Consider the following 25,473-nt stretch of genomic DNA (forward strand, 5'->3'; position numbering starts at 1 on the left):
ACCGCTATGGCAAAATGACGGTTTCACTGGTCCGCTTGCATGGCGTAGTGCATGTATCGGAGCAGCCATTTGTCTGAACGATGGCGAATCTAGACAGTACTTAATGCAGCAAGAAAGATGCTTCATCCGACCACGCGAAACCGATCCTCGGTCCAATCTCGAAGACCCCCTTCCACTGCAGTTGCAGTTGACGATGTTGTTGGGTTAAGATGGAAGCGAGTAGGGATCACTTACTGTGCAGCCACATGTTCCGCAATGAGCTCTGAACGCTGGACTCCGGAACACGTCTGCCTGCACAGATCTGTCGTCATATCTGCCACACATCGCTGGCTATCCTGCTTTACAAAGCGGGCAAACCGCTGACTTGCACGTTACGTGATGTGGCGTAGACGTACAACACCTCCTCGCCTACACGTGGCTTCACTGTCCATCTTCTACATTCCATGAGGCCGGGCCATAACAATCTGATCCTTGTCAACGTCGCTTGTATCAGTGTATTTCCTATTTTGTGTACCGTTTCACCGCTAGAAAGACGTCACATTCGTGTCTCCTTACATACTTGTCATGTGCTTTATCTGTAACGCCACACTGGGCATTCAGTCTCATGGTGGACAAAGGTCATAGTATTTTGGCTGATCAGTATATCAATGAATGTTGATTTTTTTCTTTCAGAAAATCTTCATTAGCCAAGATCGCACATAGGAAATTTGGTAACTGGTTTCGACCGTTACCGGTCATCTTCAGATCAAAGTAAACACAGCAGTGTCTTAGATAAAAGGACACTTCGTCAGCTGGCTGTTAACAACGTAATCAGTATATGATTCAGTCGTAGGTTACTTGCAACAATGACATATGGATTTATTTGCTAACAATATTGCGCCATATGTTGACTTTGATCAGAAAACGGATTGTTTTCTTCAGATGGGGTGAGTGAACGTAATGCGTAACTAACTACCTCAGGTACGAGTTACCTCAATCATAAGGAAAGAAAAATGCTATTCTGAAGGAGTGTCACAACTTCGTAAGAAAGTGTTATACGAAAAGAAGTGGAAAACATCAAGGAACATAAAACATAAAGGTTTCTTGAAATTACTGCAACCAGTCGCCTTTCGGTTTGTTCTTCAATTTTTTATTACTCCATTACCGGTTTCGAACCGCCCAGTGGATTGTCATCAGATGGTACGTAGCAGTGTGGGAGTCATGTAGCTGTGGCTACATGTATACGAAACATGTGAGCACTGAGTGTGGCGAGAATTAGCCCTTGCAAATTTCGTTTATACATCTTGTAACATCAGAACAAGAATTCTTCGACCAGGAGTATGATTACTGACCGTCAGCATTATCATTTGCATGTTCAAGGCAGACGGTGGGGCTTGGAGCCAATGACCTTCTTGACTTGTATATAAACTGAATTATATGTGTGGTGTCACCGCCAGACACCACACTTGCTAGGTGGTAGCTTAAATCGGCCGCGGTCCATTAGTACATGTCGGACCACACGGCAGGTCTCGAGAGACGTACTAGCACTCGCCCCCAGTTGTACGACGACGTTGCTAGCGACTACACTGACGAAGCCTTTCTCTCATTTGCCGAGAGACAGTTAGAATAGCCTTCAGCTAAGTTAATGGCTACGACCTAGCAAGGCGCCACTAACCATTTGTAACGTTGCATGTACCTCAAGATAGAGTCTCACTTGTATCAACCAGAATGCTGTATACCAAAGGACAATATAAAAGTTAAGTGTTCTAGTAGCTACGTTCTTTTCTTTATCACATTCATTACGAATCCTGTTCCAGACTTAACGCCAGACGGCGTCAGTTGACGCGTGCCCTTTCGGCTACTTCACTGTGGACTGGCTGCCTTAACAGTCCACTACAATATGACTACATAATTCCGTCCATAAAAGTTCTCCGATGTACTTCCAAGTGATAAGGTACCAAAATCCTCAAAGCATTCAACCATCCAACGTTTCAGCCGTGTTTCAGCATTCCTCATTAGGGTGTGGACTAATATGACGATAGAGTAGTTGTCTCAGCCTACTGCATTTATTATGGTGTTGTAAGACCACCGTTGCCAAAATTCTTAGATGTTTGATGGTCGTGAAGTAACATCGGTCGATGTTAGGAAAGAGGGTTTGGTATGCGTGTTTATACCTCTAACTTCTGTTCATTCTTTTCTGTGCACTACATCTGACCCGTACGTGCGCTAGAATCTATTCTGGCTGAACGTTGAACTTCTCTGGTGTTCGTTTCGTAAGATGGTGTGCCTCGTCGGGGCAACCTTGCAGTTCTTTGGAGGCATTTAACCCCAGTGTGCTCTCTGCTGGGTCTCTTCTTGCTCGCTGTTCCAGATGCCAACAGAGGTTGTTTGCTGAGGATGGAGCTCTGGTAGCTGTGTTGTGGTTCGCGGTTGTTTAATGTGAAGAGCGTGCGGACACCATTTGAAGAATCACCGCTTCTTTATGGCTTTGCGGCCGTGGGTTGCGTCGTCTGAGTCGGCATAATCCCCATTTCTGCTACGTTGGTTTGTTGTCGTCCTGCTAGCTTTCCTCATTAAGCAATACCGGCGTTGAAATAAATGGTCGGCACCTTGTTTTGCATCCGTATTCGAAAATGACCATTTGGTCATAAAAAATAACCTCTTGAGAAAATGTTTTTATTGACAATAATATTTTACTACATATCTACCTTCCTTTTCCACATAATCGCCTTTGACATCTGCACACTTTCTACAACGCTATACTAGCTTCTGTAATCCCTCCGTATAGAAATCTGCCGCCTGGGAATTGAACCTTTTTGTAATGGCAGTCTTGAGTTCATTGTTGTTTTGAAATCGTTGTCCATACAGGCATTTTTTTCAAATGCGAGGGCAGGAAATAGTCGCTCGGTGCAAGGCCGGGACTGTACGGAGGGTGCTCAAAAAGTTCGCAACGAAAATCTTGAATCGTCGCCTTAGTTTTGGCAGCGGTGTGAGGCCGTCCGTTGTTGTGAAGGAAGATTCTGCCAGACCACAGTTTCGCGCGGCGTCGATTTTGGGTCGCACGTCTCAGTTTGGTTAGCGTTTCGCAGTATACGCTGTAACTGTTGACCCACGACCCATGAAATGAGTCAAAAGGAAGTCTTTTTCGTCCCAACGAATTTTGATTCAAGAACGGAGACTGCTTAAACTTCTGGTTTGGGTGAAGTTGAATGCCACCACTGCAGTAACTGTTGTTTCGATTATGCGTTGATGTACAATACCCATGTCTCGTCTCCCGTATTAATGTGGGAAAACAAATCATCTCCACCTTGTCTACAGCGCTCCTAAAAGTCTCGTGCATTACGCGTCCTTTGCGATTATTGAGCGTTTTTGAATCCACCTCGCACACAGCTTGTGATAACAAAGCTGTTCAGGGACAGTCCTGTAAACTGAAGTTCGAGCAACATTTTGTAATTCAGTAGCCAGACCACTAATCGTCAATCGGCGATCACTTCGGAGTTTTTGGTTCACTTGATCAACGATGTCGTCAATCCGAATACTACGCCATTCTTCGCGAATATATGTGCGGCCACTTTAAAATTGTCGACACCATTTTAGTGCTTATTTGTCACTCATTATGTCAGTTCCATACGCGGTGGATTTCAGTAACTGAAAATCCTTTTACCAGAAAAAAATTTAATCACACCGCGGATCTTCGGGATCTTCGATTATCTCGGCCATTGCGATCTGCTCTCACCGACTGGCAGACGACTACTGAATCAAACCAACACTGCTGCAGTTTCCTAACGAGCCAGTAGACAGCACTGCATGCGCAGCAAGCCGACGATTAGTTAAATACTGGTCACCGGACATTAGTTTTGGAATACATTACGTAAGTGTTTAATTCGATTCGCGGAGACCTTTGTTCTTTTGCTGAGCCCTTGTCAGTGAAAACTGTTTTGGTTCTCCCCTGTATGTTTGTGTAGCTTTCGCTAGTGGTCCACATTTTTTCCCGTCTGTTTGATATGGATCAGCATCTCCGGTAATCGGTACCTGACCGAGTTATTCTTAAGACAGGCGTAAAAGACCTCACATTTTGGCCGTTTCTATTTCCATTATTGTCTAATTAAACACAGAGATATTGTATGTGTGTCTTATTTTGAATGCTGAGGTGTTCAAACTTTTATATCTTTGTCGTATTTAAAGCACTCATGCGTATATTCTTAAAAACTTTGCGTGCGCTTTCCTCTGAATGATCAGTTGTTCAAATTGTTTTAAAAGATTTGTATCTTCTATGCTTTGTTTTCCTTAAAGCTCCTGTGAGTTCAACGGGTACAGTTTTTTTCTTTTAATTTCATTATGCCGAGGGCAAAGAATCGTATGCGTTCTGTAATTTATTTCTGTTAATTAAATTGAATGTCTATTCTGTGTGTTTTTATAACCTGGACTGAACGAATCATCGGTATGATCCTTGGTAACCGGGTCAAGCCGGTAAATTTACTTTGGGTAATGCTTTCATTTTCAGCTCTTTGGTGAATTATGTTTTAATCAGTCATTCTGTTACTGATCACGCAATTTAAAAAACTGCGTGAGTTAAACGTTTTTGGAATTAAAAAAAAATTCCTTCAACGTTTTTCAGGTGCTAGTTATTCTAAAATATTGTTCTAAGTAATTGTGAGCAGTCTTTTGAGTACCTCTGAGATAAACTCTTAAATGTTTTTGAAATTTAAATTATGCTAAAAATTGAAAATAAAAAAAAAGTGTAAAGTATTTGTATTTGATGCACCAAGTAACTTAACACTTCCAGACCCATTCCCTTTTAATTTTGTGCAATGATTTGTGTAAAAGTGCCGTAAATAAATAGTTTTGCAATGTAGATGTCTTTTCCTGAATAGACTAATAGAATTGTAAACCCAAATCTGAAGTACAGCCATCCCAAGTGGAATTCACACAGGTCTACTTCCGGGTGAATAACACACCGTTTACCACAATATGTGCCTCGAGATGAAGCCTCCATTGTTTTGAAATCGAAGGCAAATAATCAAAATCAATATATGCAGATGACTCAAAATAAAATAATAACAATGCAGAATACCAGGTATAGAAGTATGCAACCGGAATTTTGATGAATAATTACGAGTCTGTTTTTCCCACCTCTCCGGCAGACTATGAATGCCACGCCACGCCACGCCAAAAAAAACAGTTCTTCTTTTGAAGCGAACCAATCAGCGAGCCATTTTCGTACGTTTTCATACGAATCGAACCTTTGTTCATCGACAACGTGTCCCAGTGATGCAAATAGATGATAATCGGATAGAGCTAAGTCTAGAGAATAAGCCGCATGCCCTAGTATTTCCCAACTGACGGCCTCGATCTTTTCCCCGACCGGTTTTGCTGTGCGTGATGGGGCGTTATTGCGGAGAAACATGACTTTATGTTGCCTTTCTCCATACTTCGATCGTTTGTATTCCGACCGTTTGTCACGTAATGCTCGATTTAAATCGATCGTTTGCTGTCGGTAGCGATCAGTGTTATCGGTTTCACCAGGTTTTAGCAGCTCATAGCAGATGGCACCCTTCTCATCGCACCAAATACAAAGCACTGTCTCCTTTCAATAATGGTTCAAATGGCTCTGAGCACTATGTGACATAACATCTGAGGTCATCAGTCCCCTAGAACTTAGAACTACTTAAACCTAACTAACCTAAGGACATCACACACAGCCATGCCCGAGGCAGGATTCGAACCTGCAACCGTAGCGGTCGCGCGGTTCCAGACTGAAGCGTCTAGAACCGCTCGGCCACACCGGCCGGCCCTTCTTTCCAAAGCGATTTTGTCTTGCAGTGGTTGTCCATGGTTTGCCTGGATTCACCCATGATTTACGACGCTTAGGATTCTCAAAATATAACTATTTTCCACCACCTGTCATTACTGAATGGAGAAATGACTTTCTTTTGTATCTGGCAAGCAGCATTCCACAACAGTCTTTCGATTTGCTTGCCGTCTTTCATTCAGTTCATGCAGAACCCATTTTCCCAATTTCTGCACCTTTCCTCTTGCTTTCAACCGAAGAGAAACAAACGGCTTTCTGCATCACATTCAATTGTTCCGCGAGCTACTGTTGAGTTTGAGGATCATCTTCATCCGATAAGGCTTGAAATTCGTTGTCTTCAAACTTTTTCGGTGGTTTCCCCCGCTCGTCGTGTCTCATGTCAAAATCAGCACTTCTGAATTTTTTTTAACCACTCGAAACACTTTGTCATCCCAAGAGCACGTTCGTGGAAAGCTTCGACGAGCATTCGATGCGATTCTGCAGAAATTTTCTTCAGATGATAGAAAACCAATGCCGTCCGCAAATCGTGATTCGTAGGCATAAAACTCGACTTGTTTACGTGTTTAAAACAAATACTGATGTACGGAGCTTGAGTTACTGTGAGTTGACATTCGTCGTCAGCCGCTACAGGAAGCAGATAACGCTGGAGACGCGATCTCGCGGGCCCTATACTGACGGCTAGCACCGTCTATAGGGAAATTCCGTGTTCGTATTTCTACACCTGGTAGCTTTTATTTTCTCTACTTAGCAGCAAACGTCCCTCTATGTTGTTGCAGTAAAGAAACGACAAACTATTACACCTACCTTCACACCCCAGCCCACTTCCCCTTAATAGCAGTGTTCATCCTCCTTTACTGATGTTTCGTATCTACTCTCTGAAGCCCAGAACTGTTTATGGCCTCTTCAGTGTCTTACCGGCGTTATATTCACTGTAATCTATCTCGTAAATAATTCTAAAACACTGGAAATATTTCATACTTTTCAGATATACAGTGTGTTAGAAAAAGGTACGGACAAACTTTCAGGAAACATTCCTCACACACAAATAAAGAAAAGATGTTATGTGGACATGTGTCCGGAAACGCTTAATTTCCATGTTAGTGCTCATTTTAGTTTCGTCAATATGTACTGTACTTCCTCATTCCAACGTGATCAAATTGTACATTTTCACAAGCAACATGTGTGGGCTGACGAGAATCCGAACGCAATTGTGCAATCACGTCATCAACACAGATTTTCTGTGAACGTTTGGGCATGCATTGTTGGTGATGTCTTGATTGGGCCCCATGTTCTTCCACCTACGCTCAGTGGAGCACGTTATCATGATTTCATTCGGAATACTCTACCTGTGCTGCTAGAACATGTGCCTTTACAAGTACGACACAACATGTGGTTCATGCACGATGGAGCTCCTGCACATTTCAGTCGAAGTGTTCGTACGCTTCTCAACAACAGATTCGGTGACCGATAGATTGGTAGAGGCGGACCAGTTCCATGGCCTCCACGCTCTCCTGACCTCAACCCTCTTGACTTTCATGTATGGTGGCATTTGAAAGTTCTTGTCTACGCAACCCCGGCACCAAATGTAGAGACTCTTCGTGCTCGTATTGTGGACGGCTGTGGTACAATACGCCATTCTCCAGGGCTGCATCAGCGCATCAGGGATTCCATGCGACGGAGGGTGGATGCATGTATGACATTTTGAACATTTCCTGTAACAAAGTGTTTGAAGTCACGCTGGTACGTTCTGTTGCTGTGTGTTTCCATTCCATGATTAATTTGATTTGAAGAGAAGTAATAAAATGAGCTCTAACATGGAAAGTAAGCGTTTCCGGACACATGTTTTCTTTCTTTGTGTGTGAGGAATGTTTCCTAAAAGTTTGGCCGTATCTTTTTGTAACACCTTGTATAAAGTCATTCTCTGGGATTAAAAATAGTGTACGCAGATGACTAGAACAAGACACAGTACATCACAGCTCCTTTTTCTGTGTCCCACTCCCGCAGTTACTGCTAAATGTTTAGGAGACGTTCTACATTCCCATGCAAATGCTCCAGTTTGCAGCCAGTTGTGGTGGTCCGTGAATTATGGGGCTTATTCGAACTCTTGTGTGATACCAGGCAGAAGGTTTCCTTTCCGTAAAGGAATACATTATGAAATCAGCTAAGAATTGCATTTGATCTAGAATGATATTTCAGCCTATTTACAGTATCCTGTGGACCTGAACACCGTTAGCTCGTCTATCTTCTAACTTCTTACGAGACAGCCAGTCTCTTTGTTTTACCACAATTATGAGTTACTGAACAGAGAACATCTGGTTCCACTTCTTAATTAAGACTTAAATAAACATGTACCGTTTTTACTTACCAACATAGTGTATAAAATGCACATCACGCAGATGACAGGCGTGATCCAGTGGACGCTGACTCCAGTTACTAGAAACAGACAGAAGGAATATTTATTGCTTAATCACTTAGTGAATGATCTTCATGAACGAAACTGTGCCGCAGATTATAACTAACAATGCATAAAACAGAGTTTTTGTATTTTACTGTCTTCAAACCATGTATTTTATACATTCGCGATAAGAGATCAAGTAAGATGCTGGAAAACGTCAGACTTGTTGACTGTTGTTGTTGTGGTCTTCAGTCCTGAGACTGGTTTGATGCAGCTCTCCATGCTACTCTATCGTGTACAAGCCTCTTCATCTCCCAGTACCTACCGCAACCTACATCCTTCTGAATCTGCTTAGTGTATTCACCTCTTGGTCTCCCTCTACGATTTTTACCCTCCACGTTGCCCGCCAATACTAAATTGGCGATCCCTTGATGCCTCAAAACATGTCCTACCAACCGATCCCTTCTTCTAGTCACGTTGTGCCACAAACTTCTCTTTCCCCAAATCATACTCAATACATCCTCATTAGTTATGTGATCTACCCATCTAATCTTCAGCATTCTTCTGTAGCACCACATTTCAAAAGCTTCTATTCTCTTCTTGTCCTAACTATTTATCGTTCATGTTTCACTTGCATACATGACTACACTCCATACAAATACTTTCAGAAATGACTTCCTGACACTAAAATCTATACCCGACGTTAACAAATTTCTCTTCTTCAGAAACGCTTTCCTTGCCATTGCCACTCTACATTTTATATCCTCTCTACTTTGACCATCATCAGTTATTTTCCTCCCCAAGTAGCAAAATTCCTTTACTACTTTAAGTCTCTCATTTCCTAATCTAATTCCCTCAGCATCACCCGACTTAATTCGACTACATTCCATTATCCTCGTTTTGCTTTTGTTGATGTTCATCTTATATCCGCCTTTCAAGACACTGTCCATTCCGTTCAACTGCTCTCCCAAGTCCTTTGCTGTCTCTGACAGAATTACAATGTCATCGGCAAACCTCAAAGTTTTATTTCTTCTCCATGGATTTTAATACCTACTCCGAATTTTTCTTTTGTTTCCTTCATTGCTTGCTCAATATACAGATGGAATAACATCGGGGATAGGCTACAACCCTGTCTTATTCCCTTCCTAACCACTGCTTCCCTTTCATGCCCCTCGATTCTTATAACTGCCATCTGGTTTCTGTACAAATTGTAAATAGCCTTTCGCTCCCTGTATTTTACCCCTGCCACCTTCAGAATTTGAAAGAGAGTATTCCTGTCAACATTGTCAAAAGCTTTCTCTAAGTCTACAAATGCTAGAAACGTAGATTTGCCTTTCCTAAATCTAGCTTCTAAGATAAGCCGTAGGGTCAGTATTGCCTCACGTGTTCCAATATTTCTACGGAATCCAAACTGATCTTCCCCAAGGTCGGCTTCTACTAGTTTTTCCATTCGTCTGTAAAGAATTCGTGTTAGTATTTAGCAGCCGTGACTTATTAAACTGATAGTTGGTAATTTTCACATCTGTCATCACCTGCTTTCTTCGGGATTGGGATTATTATATACGTCTTGAAGTCTGAGGGTATTTCGCCTGTCTCATACATCTTGCTCACCAGATGGTAGAGTTTTGTCAGGACTGGCTCTCCCAACGCCGTCAGTAGTTCTAATGGAATGTTGTCTACTCCCGGAGCCTTGTTTCGACTCAGGTCTTTCAGTGCTCTGTCAAACTCTTCACGCAGTATCGTATCTCCCATTTCATCTTCATCTACATCCTCTTCCATTTCCATAATATTGGCCTCAAGTACATCGCCCTTGTATGGACCCTCTATATACTCCTTCCATCTTTCTGCTTTCCCTTCTTTGCTTAGAACTGGGTTTCCATCTGAGTTCTTGATGGCGGTCGTGGGTATAATATCGTTTTAATTGTTAGCTGAAGATTGATAGGAGTTTGCATGTAATCGAAAGGAAATTTTATCCCTGTGGATTTTTTGTGCTAGAAGTGGCTTTTTAATTTGCAAGAGGCAGATGACCCTCTTTTTTCAGGATCAATTCTACTTTGCCATTCCCTTTATTACCACGTACTACAGGTAGCTTATGAAATGCGTCATAGGTTTTACAACAGTCATAGTGGGGATATGCAAATGATATATTGAAAACTGTAAACGTCTGACGAGAGAACTGAACATCTGATATAAATCATGAGGTTGGTTGATACGCAAAGATCATTCATTCCTGCGCTGTGAAAAATAACTAAATAACAACGACGCGCTATTATCCCCAGGATATGGAAATCAACAGAGCGAGCCTTGACAGGATAACTAGGTCAACGTATCAATTGCATTCTTTTTTTATTTGCCTTAAATTCAACGGCAAATGAAGATTACATGCACTAAATTAGAAACAATACGTATCTACAGGTAGCTTATTTGTACTTTCTAGAGACAAAAATATCAGAGAACTTGAATGCATACAAAATAAAAAGGAACGTTGCGAAATAAATATTCACACCCAGAGTCATGGGACACGTCCGTAAGTGCCTCAGAACACGACGCACACGGCAGACAGAAACGTGTATATAAAATCATGAAACCTCTGGTCAAGAAAGAAAAAGACACTGCTTCACTAAAAATCACATCCGATGAGCAATGGATGAATCATTATGCAGACTTACGATGTACAGAGAAGATGGAAGATGACAGTAGAGGAGGTATGTACAATGAAATAGTATACCCAGTTACAAGGGGCCTCTGAAAGGCATGAAGAACAGGAAGCCTACTAGACAAGATGGAATAAATGTCGAACTAATTAAATATGAGGACTTATCACTAGATAAACACTTATACAATTAATACAATTAATAAATGAATGCTGAAAGAACTGTAAGGTCTCAGACACTTCGTACACGGTACAAATAAACTGTCTCTTGAAGAAAGGGAAATGCAGAGACTGTGGAAACTATCGTGGAATCAGTCATCTAATCACTGGATACAAACTATATGCAAAGATAAATAACCTCATGAGGGGTATCGCAGACTGTGTTATTCCCGATGAACAGAATGGATTTAGATCAGGCCGTTCATACACAGAAATTATGTTTGTAATTAAGAACATTACAGGAAAACACTGAGAATTTAATATAGAAACCAATATGGCCTTTACTGACATTGAGAAGGCCTTTGACCGTGAGCCGTGATAGCGTGTGGAAGAGTGAGTGTGGAGATCCTTATCACCTAATAGAGATAGTGAAAAGTCTTTACAAAATAAACACAGGAAGGAATCAGTTAGAATAAGTAATTATTGTCCGAGGTGTAATACCTTTATATTGTCTTCATTCTTCGTAAAATGTAATGTAAATTAAACAAATGACTGTAGACAGCGAATGAGGAGTGACTGACCTGCCTGCAGATGATAGCATTATTACCCAAAAGAATGAAAATCAGCCTACCAACTGAACCAATCATGCAAGCAGTACAACTTCAGACAATGATATTGAAAGTAAAATACTCAAATTTATGGCTGGAAACTATCATGAAATTTTATAAAATGATGACGTTTCCTGTGTTATCCTATGGAGACAAAGCTGGGCTACCATAAAAAATAAATAAATAAATAAAAAAGCCAGCAGAAGCGCGTTCCTAAGGAGGACGAAGAAATACACAAGAACAGACGTGATTAGAAGTTAAGCTATTGCAACAGCATTAAACATTTTCATTGTGAATGGAAAAGTTTAAAATTATCTTGAAAATAGCAAAACATGGTTCTAAGCACTATGGGACTTAACTTCTAAGGTCATCAGTGCCCTATAACTTAGTACTACTTAAACCTAACTAAGCTAAGGAGATCACACACATCAATGCTCGAGGCAGGTCTCGAACCTGCGACCGTAGCAGTCGCGCGGTTCCAGACTGTAGCGCCTAGAACCGCTCGGCCACCCCGGCCGGCTTGAAAATAGCAGACAGGACGTCAAGTGAACGCCAGATCACAGAACTGCGCAGACGACTCTGTTCAACAAGTGGAATGGGAAAAGAAATATTGGAAGACCACGGAAATGGTGGGTATGTTTTTGTTTATGAGTTCGGCACAGGCAGTAGCATAATTCTTGGAAGGAAGATAATGATGATGTCTACTTTTACATATCTCTGATTTTGTTTAATTTGTGTAAGAAATTGTCAGCAAGTGAAAACTTTATGCAGATACAATTATCACTGAATTTTTTATATGGGTCAGTTATTGTGAAAGAATCATTAATGATAAATATTGAACACAAATGGTAAAATGTTAAAAAACACTGATGATATGGGTCGTGAGATTAAATTTTTCATTTGACATTCAACATTTGTCTAACACAGACCCTCAGAGTGTTTCCATTGGTTTGCAGGCATGACGTAATTTCTCAGTACAATGTACATAGACTGTCTGGAGTATTGTTTCACGGAACAAGACAAGGCGGGCTGTATATAGACGAAAAATCAATGGGCAATGTTTTAGGTGAACACAGCGATGCGCGATATTGTGATATCTGCTCAAATGTAAAGCAACTATAAGGTCACAGGAAATGTGGGAAGATGTAGCTGTTGCTCTTCGGAAAGTCGTAAGGATTGGAAGTTATGAGAGAAGCAATGTTTATTCACTGCTAATTAACAGTTTCAAAGCTGTTGCGTCGAGTGATTTATGAGGGAAGAATCTAAGGGAGCCTCAGTAAAATATGGCCCCACCCAGGAAGATAAGCGTAGCAGTACAGCCAATGACAGAAAGGCAAATGAGCAGTATCTCCTAATTACTCTGAAAACTCTAGGCAGCACATATTGCACGGATGTACTACAATAAAATGGATTGTCTTGAGGTATAGTTTTTGTAGTTCTCGACACAGTCTACATCGCCTGTGAAGGTAACTGATGTGTACCTCAGCTGCAGCTGGGCACAGAAATGTATCTGAAGTCGTCAGCGTCGAAAAGCAGTGCTCTGGAACAAAGTCGAGATGTGTGACTGCGTCAACACAAACATGATATGAAAGAGTTTGTTGTATATCTTACTTAAGATGCACTACTGGAGGCACACACATGAATGCCAATAATCTACACTCCTGGAAATTGAAATAAGAACACCGTGAATTCATTGTCCCAGGAAGGGGAAACTTTATTGACACATTCCTGGGGTCAGATACATCACATGATCACACTGACAGAACCACAGGCACATAGACACAGGCAACAGAGCATGCACAATGTCGGCACTAGTACAGTGTATATCCACCTTTCGCAGCAATGCAGGCTGCTATTCTCCCATGGAGACGATCGTAGAGATGCTGGATGTAGTCCTGTGGAACGGCTTGCCATGCCATTTCCACCTGGCGCCTCAGTTGGACCAGCGTTCGTGCTGGACGTGCAGACCGCGTGAGACGACGCTTCATCCAGTCCCAAACATGCTCAATGGGGGACAGATCCGGAGATCTTGCTGGCCAGGGTAGTTGACGTACACCTTCTAGAGCACGTTGGGTGGCACGGGATACATGCGGACGTGCATTGTCCTGTTGGAACAGCAAGTTCCCTTGCCGGTCTAGGAATGGTAGAACGATGGGTTCGATGACGGTTTGGATGTACCGTGCACTATTCAGTGTCCCCTCGACGATCACCAGTGGTGTACGGCCAGTGTAGGAGATCGCTCCCCACACCATGATGCCGGGTGTTGGCCCTGTGTGCCTCGGTCGTATGCAGTCCTGATTGTGGCGCTCACCTGCACGGCGCCAAACACGCATACGACCATCATTGGCACCAAGGCAGAAGCGACTCTCATCGCTGAAGACGACACGTCTCCATTCGTCCCTCCATTCACGCCTGTCGCGACACCACTGGAGGCGGGCTGCACGATGTTGGGGCGTGAGCGGAAGACGGCCTAACGGTGTGCGGGACCGTAGCCCAGCTTCATGGAGACGGTTGCGAATGGTCCTCGCCGATACCCCAGGAGCAACAGTGTCCCTAATTTGCTGGGAAGTGGCGGTGCGGTCCCCTACGGCACTGCGTAGGATCCTACGGTCTTGGCGTGCATCCGTGCGTCGCTGCGGTCCGGTCCCAGGTCGACGGGCACGTGCACCTTCCGCTGACCACTGGCGACAACATCGATGTACTGTGGAGACCTCACGCCCCACGTGTTGAGCAATTCGGCGGTACGTCCACCCGGCCTCCCCCATGCCCACTATACGCCCTCGCTCAAAGTCCGTCAACTGCACATACGGTTCACGTCCACGCTGTCGCGGCATGCTACCAGTGTTAAAGACTGCGATGGAGCTCCGTATGCCACGGCAAACTGGCGACACTGACGGCGGCGGTGCACAAATGCTGCGCAGCTAGCGCCATTCGACGGCCAACACCGCGGTTCCTGGTGTGTCCGCTGTGCCGTGCGTGTGATCATTGCTTGTACAGCCCTCTCGCAGTGTCCGGAGCAAGTATGGTGGGTCTGACACACCGGTGTCAATGTGTTCTTTTTTCCATTTCCAGGAGTGTATGTTTGGAACTGAATACTACTGCTTATTGACAAAACACATAAGCTGACATGTTTTTGGGAAATTTAAGTTTCTCCTCGCGAATAAATATTCGAATTACTTAGGCAACGTAGGCGGGTGACATCTTCGACAACCGCTACTATTTCTATAGACAGTAGCAGAGTGTCTGTATCTTGACAGTGACTATAATGTTCAATGCAATGTTCCTTCAGATATGCGTGTGTGTCCTAAGGAACAGACATTTCTGACGCTCTTTAACGGTATTAAATCATGAAATGTTGTTGTTGTTGTGGTCTTCAGTCCTGAGACTGCTTTGATGCAGCTCTCCATGCTACTCTATCCTCTGCAAGCTTCTTCATCTCCCAGTACCTACTGCAACCTACATCCTTCTGAATCTGCCTAGTGTATTCATCTCTTGGTCTCCCTCTACGATTTTTACCCTCCTAGCTGCCCTCCAATGCTAAATTTGTGATCCCTTGATGCCTCCAAAGATGTCCTACCAACCGATCCCTTCTTCTAGTATTGTTGTGCCACAAACTTCTCTTCTCCCCAATCCTATTCAATACCTCCTCATTATTTACGTGATCTACCCACCTTATCTTCAGCATTCTTCTGTAGCACCACATTTCGAAAGCTTCTATTCTCTTCTTGTCCACACTAGTTATCGTCCATGTTTCACTTCCATACATGGCTACACTCCATACAAATACTTTCAGAAATGACTTCCTGACACTTAAATCTATACTCGATGTTAACAAATTTCTCTTCTTCTGAAACGATTTCCTTACCATTGCCAGTCTACATTTTATGTCCTCTCTACTTCGACCATCATCAGTTATTTTACTCCCTAAATAGCAAAACTCCTTTACTACTTTAAGTCTCTCATTTCCTAATCTAATTCCCTCAGCATCACCCGACTTAATTCGACTACATTCTATTATCCTCGTTTTGCTTTTGTTGATGTTCATCTTATATCCGCCTTTCAAGACACTGTCCATTCCGTTCAACTGCTCTCCCAAGTCCTTTGCTGTCTCTGACAGAATTACAATGTCATCGGCAAACCTCAAAGTTTTATTTCTTCTCCATGGATTTTAATACCTACTCCGAATTTTTCTTTTGTTTCCTTCATTGCTTGCTCAATATACAGATGGAATAACATCGGGGATAGGCTACAACCCTGTCTTATTCCCTTCCTAACCACTGCTTCCCTTTCATGCCCCTCGATTCTTATAACTGCCATCTGGTTTCTGTACAAATTGTAAATAGCCTTTCGCTCCCTGTATTTTACCCCTACCACCTTCAGAATTTGAAAGAGAGTATTCCAGTTAACATTGTCAAAAGCTTTCTCTAAGTCTACAAATGCTAGAAACGTAGGTTTGCCTTTTCTTAATCTTTCTTCTAAGATAAGTCGTAAGGTTAGTATTGCCTCACGTGTTCCAACATTTCTACGGAATCCAAACTGATCTTCCCCGAGGTCCGCTTCTACCAATTTTTCCATTCGTCTGTAAAGAATTCGCGTTAGTATTTTGTAGCTGTGACTTATTAAACTGATAGTTCGGTAATTTTCACATCTGTCAACACTTGCTTTCTTTGGGATTGGAATTATTATATTCTTCTTGAAGTCTGAGGGTATTTCACCTGTCTCATACATCTTGCTCACCAGATGGTAGAGTTTTGTCATGACTGGCTCTCCCAAGGCCATCAGTAGTTCTAATGGAATGTTGTCTACTCCCGGGGCCTTGTTTCGACTCAGGTCTTTCAGTGCTCTGTCAAACTTTCACGCAGTATCTTATCTCCCATGAAATACATTCGCAAATTTCAAATCAGGTACCACCACAGCTAGACAGTTTACTCGAAACAAGTGAAAATCGGTGCTAAATCGGGTCTCGAACCCGAATTTTCGCATTATGTGAAGTAACATTGCTTATAACTCAACACACACTGCCAAATACACACACGGCACTAATCTACTCGTATTTCATGTCAAAGCCAAGCCAATCAGACGAGAAACTAAATACGTCTCTCCCTGTGTGGCGGTGGTGGTGGGAAGTTCCTTTTGCAGCAAACAGCTGAGGCCATCGCTCCTTGGCTTACACACTACTTAATCTAACTGAAAGGAACTCACGCTAAGGTCAGCACACACACCCGTGCCCGAGGCAGGACTCGAACCTCCGAGAGGGGGAGCCACGAGAACCGTGTCAAGGCGCCTGCGACAGCGTGGCTACCCAGCGCGGCTCCCTATGTGGAAGTCATATAATTGTGCGAGCACTATGGGTAGCAGGCACTGGGGCATCTGGAAGTTTGGGTCTCTCCGTGAAGCATGCTCAGATAGTCGAAGCAGTTAGGACGACCGTTTGCGTAAAGTGGAAAATCCGGATTCGAGTCCCAGTCCGCCACTAATTTTCATTTTTTCCAGAAAATTGTATGGTTGTGGTGCGAATATAAAGGAAATTTATGCGAAAAGATCACACACACACTGTAAACACAACCAAAAATGATCAATGTCAGACGTTATTGATAGTGAATATTCATCAATGGGTGGGGTAGGATTACCTCTGTCTCTCTGTTGTTTGACCATGGGGTGAGGGCACGATTCTACACAGATTTTAACCGAAAACTCCCACCTCTATATATCAGGTCAATTGCTAATTTAATTTCAACTCTTTCCTTACTAACACTATGCTGTTTATTTGCCGACTAGTACTACGAACAGAGAGACAGAATACAGATGGAGAACCCGTTGTCACAAATTATCGGCCATTTGTTTATGGAAGGTTTGGAGAAACGGTGGTGGTGGTGGTGGTGGTGGTTAGTGTTTAACGTCCCGTCGACAACGAGGTCATTAGAGACGGAGCGTAAGCTCGGGTTAAGGAAGGATTGGGAAGGAAATCGGCCGTGCCCTTTCAAAGGAACCATCCCGGCATTTGCCTGAAACGATTTAGGGAAATCACGGAAAACCTAAATCAGGATGGCCGGAGACGGTATTGAACCGTCGTCCTCCCGAATGAGAGTCCAGTGTGCTAACCACTGCGCCACTTCGCTCGGTTTTGGAGAAACGTATTTTTTTTATTACGTAGATGATTTTTTGTTTAATGGATCTAAGAATTAAACGGCCTTTAAGAACATCCGAATTCAGTCCACCTAAATATTCCGTTCATACGTAGGTGGAAAAGGATTGCTGCCATCCCTTTCTTGATGTGTTGATCGGGAGAAATTTTGATGGCACATTGCGACATGCTTTTTGTGGAAACCCAACTGATATGCGTTTGTATCTACAGATAATAGTTGTCGCCATCCGGCTCAGTCTGAACAACTACTTCGTTCCCTGGTTCACAGGAACCGCGTCATCTAAGAGTCTAAAACAGTGTTACCCGAATTAGCCCATCTCGAAAGCACTGTTCGTCAGAAGGGTTACAGTGGAAGACAGATCACACGTGCGTTGCGCTACTGACTAACCGCAAATCAATTGGCACCACCATCTAGGCATTTTTCCTTTACATAAGAAGCATTTCAAACAGGATTGATCATATTCTGCGAGAAACGATGCGAAATGCATTTTTCGACCACCTTCTATTAGCGCCCTTCACAGATTCGTAAATTATGATCTTGGTTCGCGTAAGGCGGGCAACTGTTGTATTCCTCGCTGTTGTGGCATGTCATATAATGGGCAGACCGTGTACTGAGCATAAGCGTCACACACGCTTACAACAGCCGAGCTATTGCAGAACATTGCCCAGATTTCGACCAATCTATGGAATATATACCGAAGGGGCAAAGAAACTGGTACACCTCCCTAATATCGTGTGGGGCCCCCGCGGGCGCGCAGAAATGCCGCAACACGGCTAAGGCCTGAAGTACTGCTGGAGCGAGTTGACACCATGAATCCCGCAAGGCTATCCATACATCCGTAAGAGTACGAGGGGTTGGAGACCTCTTCTGAAGAGCACGTTGCAAAGCAGTCCAGATATGCACAATAATATTCATGTCTGGCAAGTTTGGTGGCGAGCGGAAGTCTTTAAATTCAGAAGAGTATCCATGAAGCCATTCCGCAGCCATTCTGGACGTGTGGGGTGCCGCATTATCCTGCTGGAAATGCCCAAGTCCGTCGGAATGCACATTGGACATGAATAGATGCAGGTGATGAGACAGTACGCTTACGTACGTGTCACCTGCCAGAGTCGTATTTAGACGTATCAGGAGTCCTATTCACTCCAACTGAACACGCCCTCCACCATTACAGAGTCTCCACCAGCTTGTACAGTCTCCTGCTGACATGCGGGTCCATGGATTCATGAGCATGTCTCCATGCCCGTACACGTCCATCTGCTAGATACAATTTGGAACGAGACTCTTCCAACCAGGCAACATGTTTCCAGTCATCTACAGTCCAATATTGATGTTGACGATCCAAAGCGAGACATAGGGTACACGAGTCGGTCTCCGAAAGCCCATATCGATGATGTTTCGTTGAATGGTTCGTACGCTGTCACTTGTTGAAATCTGCAGAAATTTGCGGAAGGGTTGCACTTCTGCCACGTTGAAAGATTCTCTTCAGTAGTCGTTGGTCCCGTTCGTGCAGGATCTTTTTCCGCCTGTAGCGATGTCGGAGATTTGATGTTTTACCGGACTGATGATATTCACGGTACACCCGCGAAATGGTCGTACGGGAAAATACCCATTTCATCGCTACCTCGGAAATGCTGTGTCCCATCGCTCGTGCGCCGACTATAACACCACGTTCAGACTCACTTAAATCTTCATAACCGGCCATTGTAACAGCAGTAACAACTGCGCCAGACACTTGTTGTCTTATATAGGCGTTCCCGACCTCAGCACCGTATTCCGCCTGTTTACATATCTCTGTATTTGAATACGCATGCCTGTACCAGTTTATTTGGCGTTTCAGTGTAGCAACATGGAGATTCTGGCATGCACCTACTCCTACTGAGATAGTGTTAGTAATGACGCTGTTGAATGTTACAAGTGAGAGTAGAGGTTATTGCTTAAGTTCTGCGTGCAATTCTGCTCTCTCCCTGGTAAAGCAACAAAGGGGCAGAGATAATACTACTGCACTAGTTAGTTATTAATATTCACTATCTATAACGTCTTACGTTGGTCTTTTTAGTTGTGTGGTGGTACTTGTGTGTGTGTGTGTGTGTGTGTGTGTGTGTGTGTGTGTGTGTGTGTGTCATCTTTCCGCATGCTCTGCAAATCGAAGTTTTGAATTTCCTGAGGGTGTGCAAGTGTCGAAACACTGGCGGTTGTCGAAGTTTTCACTCGGCTGCATTCCAGTCAATTTTTTGGTATGACCTTGTATAAGCTGACCTTAAATGATGAAGTGACCTCGAAGTACAGTGCCTGGACTGCATAAGAATATTTGCACTGCCTCCGTTAGCGCAAGTAAGAGACTGTGCGGTACCTTGTTTCCACGTGTTGATCAGGAAATCAAGATGTTGTACAGGGTGCATCCAAAAGAATCATCCAATTTGGCACGCCTATATTTCTGAAACGAATAAATAAATACAGTTAAGTTTGTTTTCTGATGAACGGGGAACTAAAAAAGCTTTCTTTCCCTACCTGTTCATAGGTGTTCAACATGCCCTCATTGAGATGCACGACATATGTCAATCCGGTACAGAACTCCACCCGTTGTTGTTTGTCACATTCACGAAGAGCTTAGAGTAGCTGAATTTTGTATGGTTTCATGTGTAAATGTCGACGCAACACACGCCGTACGGACATGGGGACATGTTGAGCTGTGAGCTGCACGGCCAACGGATTTCTGTGGACTCCTTGGGAAACTATGGCGGATGCGTTCGACGTCTGTGTCGGACAATCGGAGACGGCCCGGCGATTTGCCTGACAAACAACCTGTTTCTCGGAATTGTTCATGCCAGCGTCTAATGATCTGTGCTGTAGGAGGATCCATACCATACCTAGTACGAAACTCACGCTGAACAGTTGATACTGAGACGCACTGCGCGAAACGTAGAACACAAAACGCTTTTTGTTGTCCCGACACCATTTTTACTAGAACTGAAGGGGGCGCACACTGCTACTACTTAGCTGGAACCGTGTAAAACTCGAGAGTCTGCTCTTTCCAGTTGTACGTTGTTCACGCACGTATGTCAAATAATATAATAGTTATGATTTTTTTAATCGGATGATTCTTTTTAATACACCCTGTATTATTGGACAGTGTGACATAGCGTAAAAGTTAAGGTCCCTAATGCGAACATTGCAAACAACAAAATTATGATAAAGCTTTTCTGTACTGACTCATACACCAAATGCTTCAAATCTGCCGGTTCCGTGGTTGGTGTAATTCTCCTTGAAATATCTTCGGTTGTACTGCCGCATCATCTTATAAAATACTTAAAAGGTTAATATTTGCAGCAAGCTATGATAAATGCAGAGCGGGGTAGAGGTCAGTTTCGCTAGCTGGCGCTATGCTGGTTGTTAATTCAAAACCGATCACCATCAGTTATTTGTTAGTAAGTATCTATTTTTTCGGGAAGGTTCTCGAAATAGCTTATGTTTGCAGCGTTTGTGTATTCTGGAGTATTCGCCGTTTGTGTAAATAGAAGATTCCTGGATGTTCGATGTTTGTATGAATAGCAACACTCTCCGTCGAGAAGTCCAGTTCTGTTATGGTTATACTTGTGGTGTCACCGCCAGACACCACACTTGCTAGGTGGTAGCTTAAATCGGCCGCGGTCCATTAGTACATGTCGGACCCGCGTGTCGCCACTGTGTGATCGCAGACCGAGCGCCACCACACGGCAGGTCTCGAGAGACGTACGAGAACTCGCCCCAGTTGTACGACGACGTTGCTAGCGACTATACGGACGAAGCCTTTCTCTCATTTGCCGAGAGACAGTTAGAATAGCCTTCAGCTAAGTCCATGGCTACGACCTAGCAAGGCGCCATTAGCCTTAGATAGCTTGTATCTAAAGAGTCTCACTTGTATCGCCACAATCTCCAGATGGCTCATCAAGAACGATGTATACAAAGGATGGATTAAAGTTAAGTAGTCCAGAAGCTACGTACTTTTCTTTATAGCAATTATTACGTATCCTGTTTCAGACCTCACTCCATCCTTCGTGAGTTAGCGCGTGCATCTTGGCCGGCTCTTTCAATTAGTGTGCGTAGTGTTGGCAAGTCTGCCGACACTACAATACTATTGTGTTCGTAATAAAAGTGTTTTCAGTTCTGTTTGTTGTATTTCATTTCCTGCCCTGATTTCGGATTTGGGCATCAGCCAAAAGAGTGGTGAATAATATGATACATTAGAATTATGAATAAAGCCAACGAACTTTCAGAAAAATGTGTTGCATTCCTTATTGAACGCTACTCATTTTCTGTATAAGCTATAAATAAATGCTTACCATTATTAAAGTTCCAGTACCACGGTGTTAGCTAATGAATATAAGCGAACTGCTAGAGAATTCTGTCCTATTGCTCTGATAGAAATGGCAACTAACTGTCTTAGCAATGAGAGACATTTCAGATGTGCTGTCTATTTCGACAAAGTAGTAGTAGTGGTATGGTATTCTGCCTTACGGCAGGTCTTGTCATGGGTTAAACCTCTTCCACTTTTGTCTGTCCATAGCCAGTCTTTTCATTCCTGAATATTTGTCTCCTTTCATATTGTCCAGCATTTGATATCTTATTTTTCCTCTTCCCCTTTTTCCCTCCACCATTCCTTCTATTCCTTCCTTCAATAAACGGTCCCTCCTCAAGCAGTGTCCAATCCAGTTCCGTTTTCTGTTTCTGATAATTTTGAGGATGTTTCTTTCTTCTCCAACTCCTCTTAGTACTTCTTCATTCCTTACTCGGTCTTCCCATTTCACTTTTGCCATTCTTCTCCATATCCACAACTCTAGTGCCTCCAGTCCTCTTTCATCTTCCTTCCTCAATGTTCAGGTCTCGGCACCATATGGTGCAACGCTCCAGATGTAACATTTGGCAAGTCTTTTCCTCAGATCTCTGTTTAGTGGTCCACAAAGTAATTTCTGTTTCCTCTTGAATTCTTCTTTTGCCATTGCAATTCTTTTCTTAATTTCTTTTGAGCAATACATATTCCATTATTACACTTCCCAAGTAACTGAAGTTATTTACTTGCTCTGCTTCCTCTATCCCTATTTTCATATGGCATTTTCTCCCGTTCTCTCCAATTACCATACTTTTCTTTTTCTTCTTGTTAATCTTCATTCCATATTCTCCTAATTTTCTGTTTAGGACATCTAACATTTGTTCCATCTCTCTTTCACTCTCTGCCATGACAACCATGTCGTCAGCAAATCTTATTCAGTCTACTCTCCGAATCCCTATACAAGTTCCTCTCCTTCCATCAAAACTTTCACTAATAATTTCCTAAAGATATATATTGAACAGTGTTGGTGATAAACAACAACCTTGTCTTACACCTCTTCCCAGTTCTATTTCTTCACTCATCACATTTCCTATTCTTACTCTTGCTCTCTGGTTCAAATATAAATTTCTAATTAGCCGTCTATCCCCTCAGGCAACTCCATGTTTCCTTAGGATTTCCATCAGTTTGTCCCATTTGACACAGTCAAAACCCTTTTCAAGATCAATGAACACGACAGACACCTTTCTTTTCTTCTCCATGTACCTCTCCCATATCACTCGCACTAGCCCAATGGCATCTCTAGTTCCCACTCCTCGCCTGAAACCAAATTGTTCATCTCCTATTACGCAATTCAGTTTCCATAAAGCCTCCTGTTGAACGTACTCAGCAAGACTTTGGCCGCATGCGACATCAGGCTCACTGTTCTATGTTCCTCACACTTTTTGCTGTTCTTTTTATTTTCAATAGCTGTTACGATACTTCCTGTAAAGTTCTTTGGCCATTTTCCTGTCTTGTATATTTGGTTACACAATTCAATCAATAATTTCGACAGACCTAAACGATAATTGCTATAGGTGTTTTTAGTTAGAGTTTAACTGCTTTATAAAACTATTTTCGTTGATGTACCTTGGCTGAAACAGATGGCTGGCGTGTAGAGGTAGAGTGGCAGGTGGAGCACCATGTTGAGTGTGAACAAGCCCGACGCCAGGACACGGATTATTCTGCTGAAGCGGCGCTCCAGGTACTGAAACACCAACAGCATGTAAGCGGACGGAGAATGGATGAATGAAATTACAAGAACTACCTATTCTAAAGACAAGGCTGGCGAATCTCTTACTACTGCTAGTACGAGTTAGTAGATACATGGTGATGAGGTCAGTACAGTTTCTGAAAATACTCAGTTCTCCACATTTTTATTTTATTGCTAGAAACATTCTTCACTCTCTCATTACACGATTACATCTCTTTTCCTAAAATTGTGAAGTTGGTGAAAACGTGACAAAATCAGGATACGCAAAATATTGATACAAACACAATACTGTAATTTACTGCCGGTATGTAAATTTTTGAGGTAGTTTTTCCATCATTTTCGCCTTGATAACGCTCTTTCTGAACATACCATACCGGCAAGTAGGTGTTTATTCGCGATCATGCTGTACAAATTGGTATTCAAGAACCTAGGAAATCAAAATATTACATTTTTTCGTTAGAATATGCATTATCTCTTAATTCTTCCGCAAATTTCATTAAACTCTTTTTGGTTTGAAATTATTCCACACTGCGTAACATAGCCCATGATTCCAGATTGAGATTGCTGTTAACAACACACATGTCATCTACAGTAGTAAATTATTTATCGTACACATAGGCATAACAGCCTCCACAGTAATAAATATCATTCTCAATATGGAGTCGTTTATCCAAAGATAACGAAGCTTCGTCCATTATTGTAATGAAACAGAATCAGTTGTGAGAAAACTCATGTAACTACATACTTTTACGATCCCTGGTCTTCTTGATTCCTTTATACGTTAAGGTAATGGATTAATAACGTTTTCAAACCTGTATTACCTGTTACTTTCACGTATCTCAGTTACCTATAAGAATGTACAATTTTCTTTTTGATACCAACTATAAAATATACCTTCATCGCAAGTAGCAATTTATAGATTTGAAACATTATTCCTTTAATCAATTTTGAGATGGCGAAGCCACTTTTCATTGAATAAGATTAATTAAGGAGGTACTTCATTTCCTAACAGCAAGCAAAGACATTAAAATATAAGAACTCCATTTTTCTCTAATATCACACCAAATACAAGTATATACACTTTTCTTATAAACTCTTTTCTTTCATTTCCTTTTTATATATCTGTTCATGGTATTTCCAAACTACATCTTTCCCATTTTTATTATTCACAAGTTTAAATTACTTTTGTCTGATGACTATGACATGAGTATTTTGTTCACTGTAGAAATAGTCATGTATCGATATATTCAGCAGTGTACAGTTATTAAAACCAAGTTCACTAAAAAATTCTCCCTCGCTAATTAATGTTTGTTTCGGGGTTCAGATACCTCACTTTAAAGCCACAGTATTTCTTCAGCTTAACATTTTGGCTTCTTTCAGAATTATGTAGTTGATGCAATATTACTATTCATCAATGTTCTTGACATAAGACACAGTTCGTTACTGACAGCCCTGTGAGGCCAATGCAAGGGCTACTTGAATGGAAAGCAGCGATTTCAGTATCTGGATACCTAACAAGGCTCTACATTTTATCCAAATGAGGCACAGGACGACATGTCCGCCATTTTTCGTTGAGTGGACTTCTAAATCTGATCGCACAGTTCGTTTCCTTGGATGTATTTATTCATCAGTTCATCTCCAGAAAAAAAAGCTTTTTGAGGCTAC

The 25,473-nt window shown here is 42.5% G+C and overlaps 1 protein-coding gene across 1 annotated transcript in view; it reads right to left on the bottom strand.

Moving 5' to 3' along the window:
* LOC126260856 (sodium-coupled monocarboxylate transporter 1-like) overlaps positions 1-25,473 on the bottom strand; it is a 92,468-nt gene that overhangs the window by 57,514 nt on the left and 9,481 nt on the right. The window contains exons 3-4 of the mRNA XM_049958269.1: positions 23,685-23,802; positions 8,157-8,224 (exon numbers count right to left, since the gene is read on the bottom strand). Coding sequence (XP_049814226.1) covers positions 8,157-8,224; positions 23,685-23,802 — 186 coding nt within the window. The remainder of the gene's footprint in view (positions 1-8,156; positions 8,225-23,684; positions 23,803-25,473) is intronic.

Source organism: Schistocerca nitens, chromosome 5 (genome assembly GCF_023898315.1).
Source record: "Schistocerca nitens isolate TAMUIC-IGC-003100 chromosome 5, iqSchNite1.1, whole genome shotgun sequence".
NCBI lineage: Eukaryota > Metazoa > Arthropoda > Insecta > Orthoptera > Acrididae > Schistocerca > Schistocerca nitens.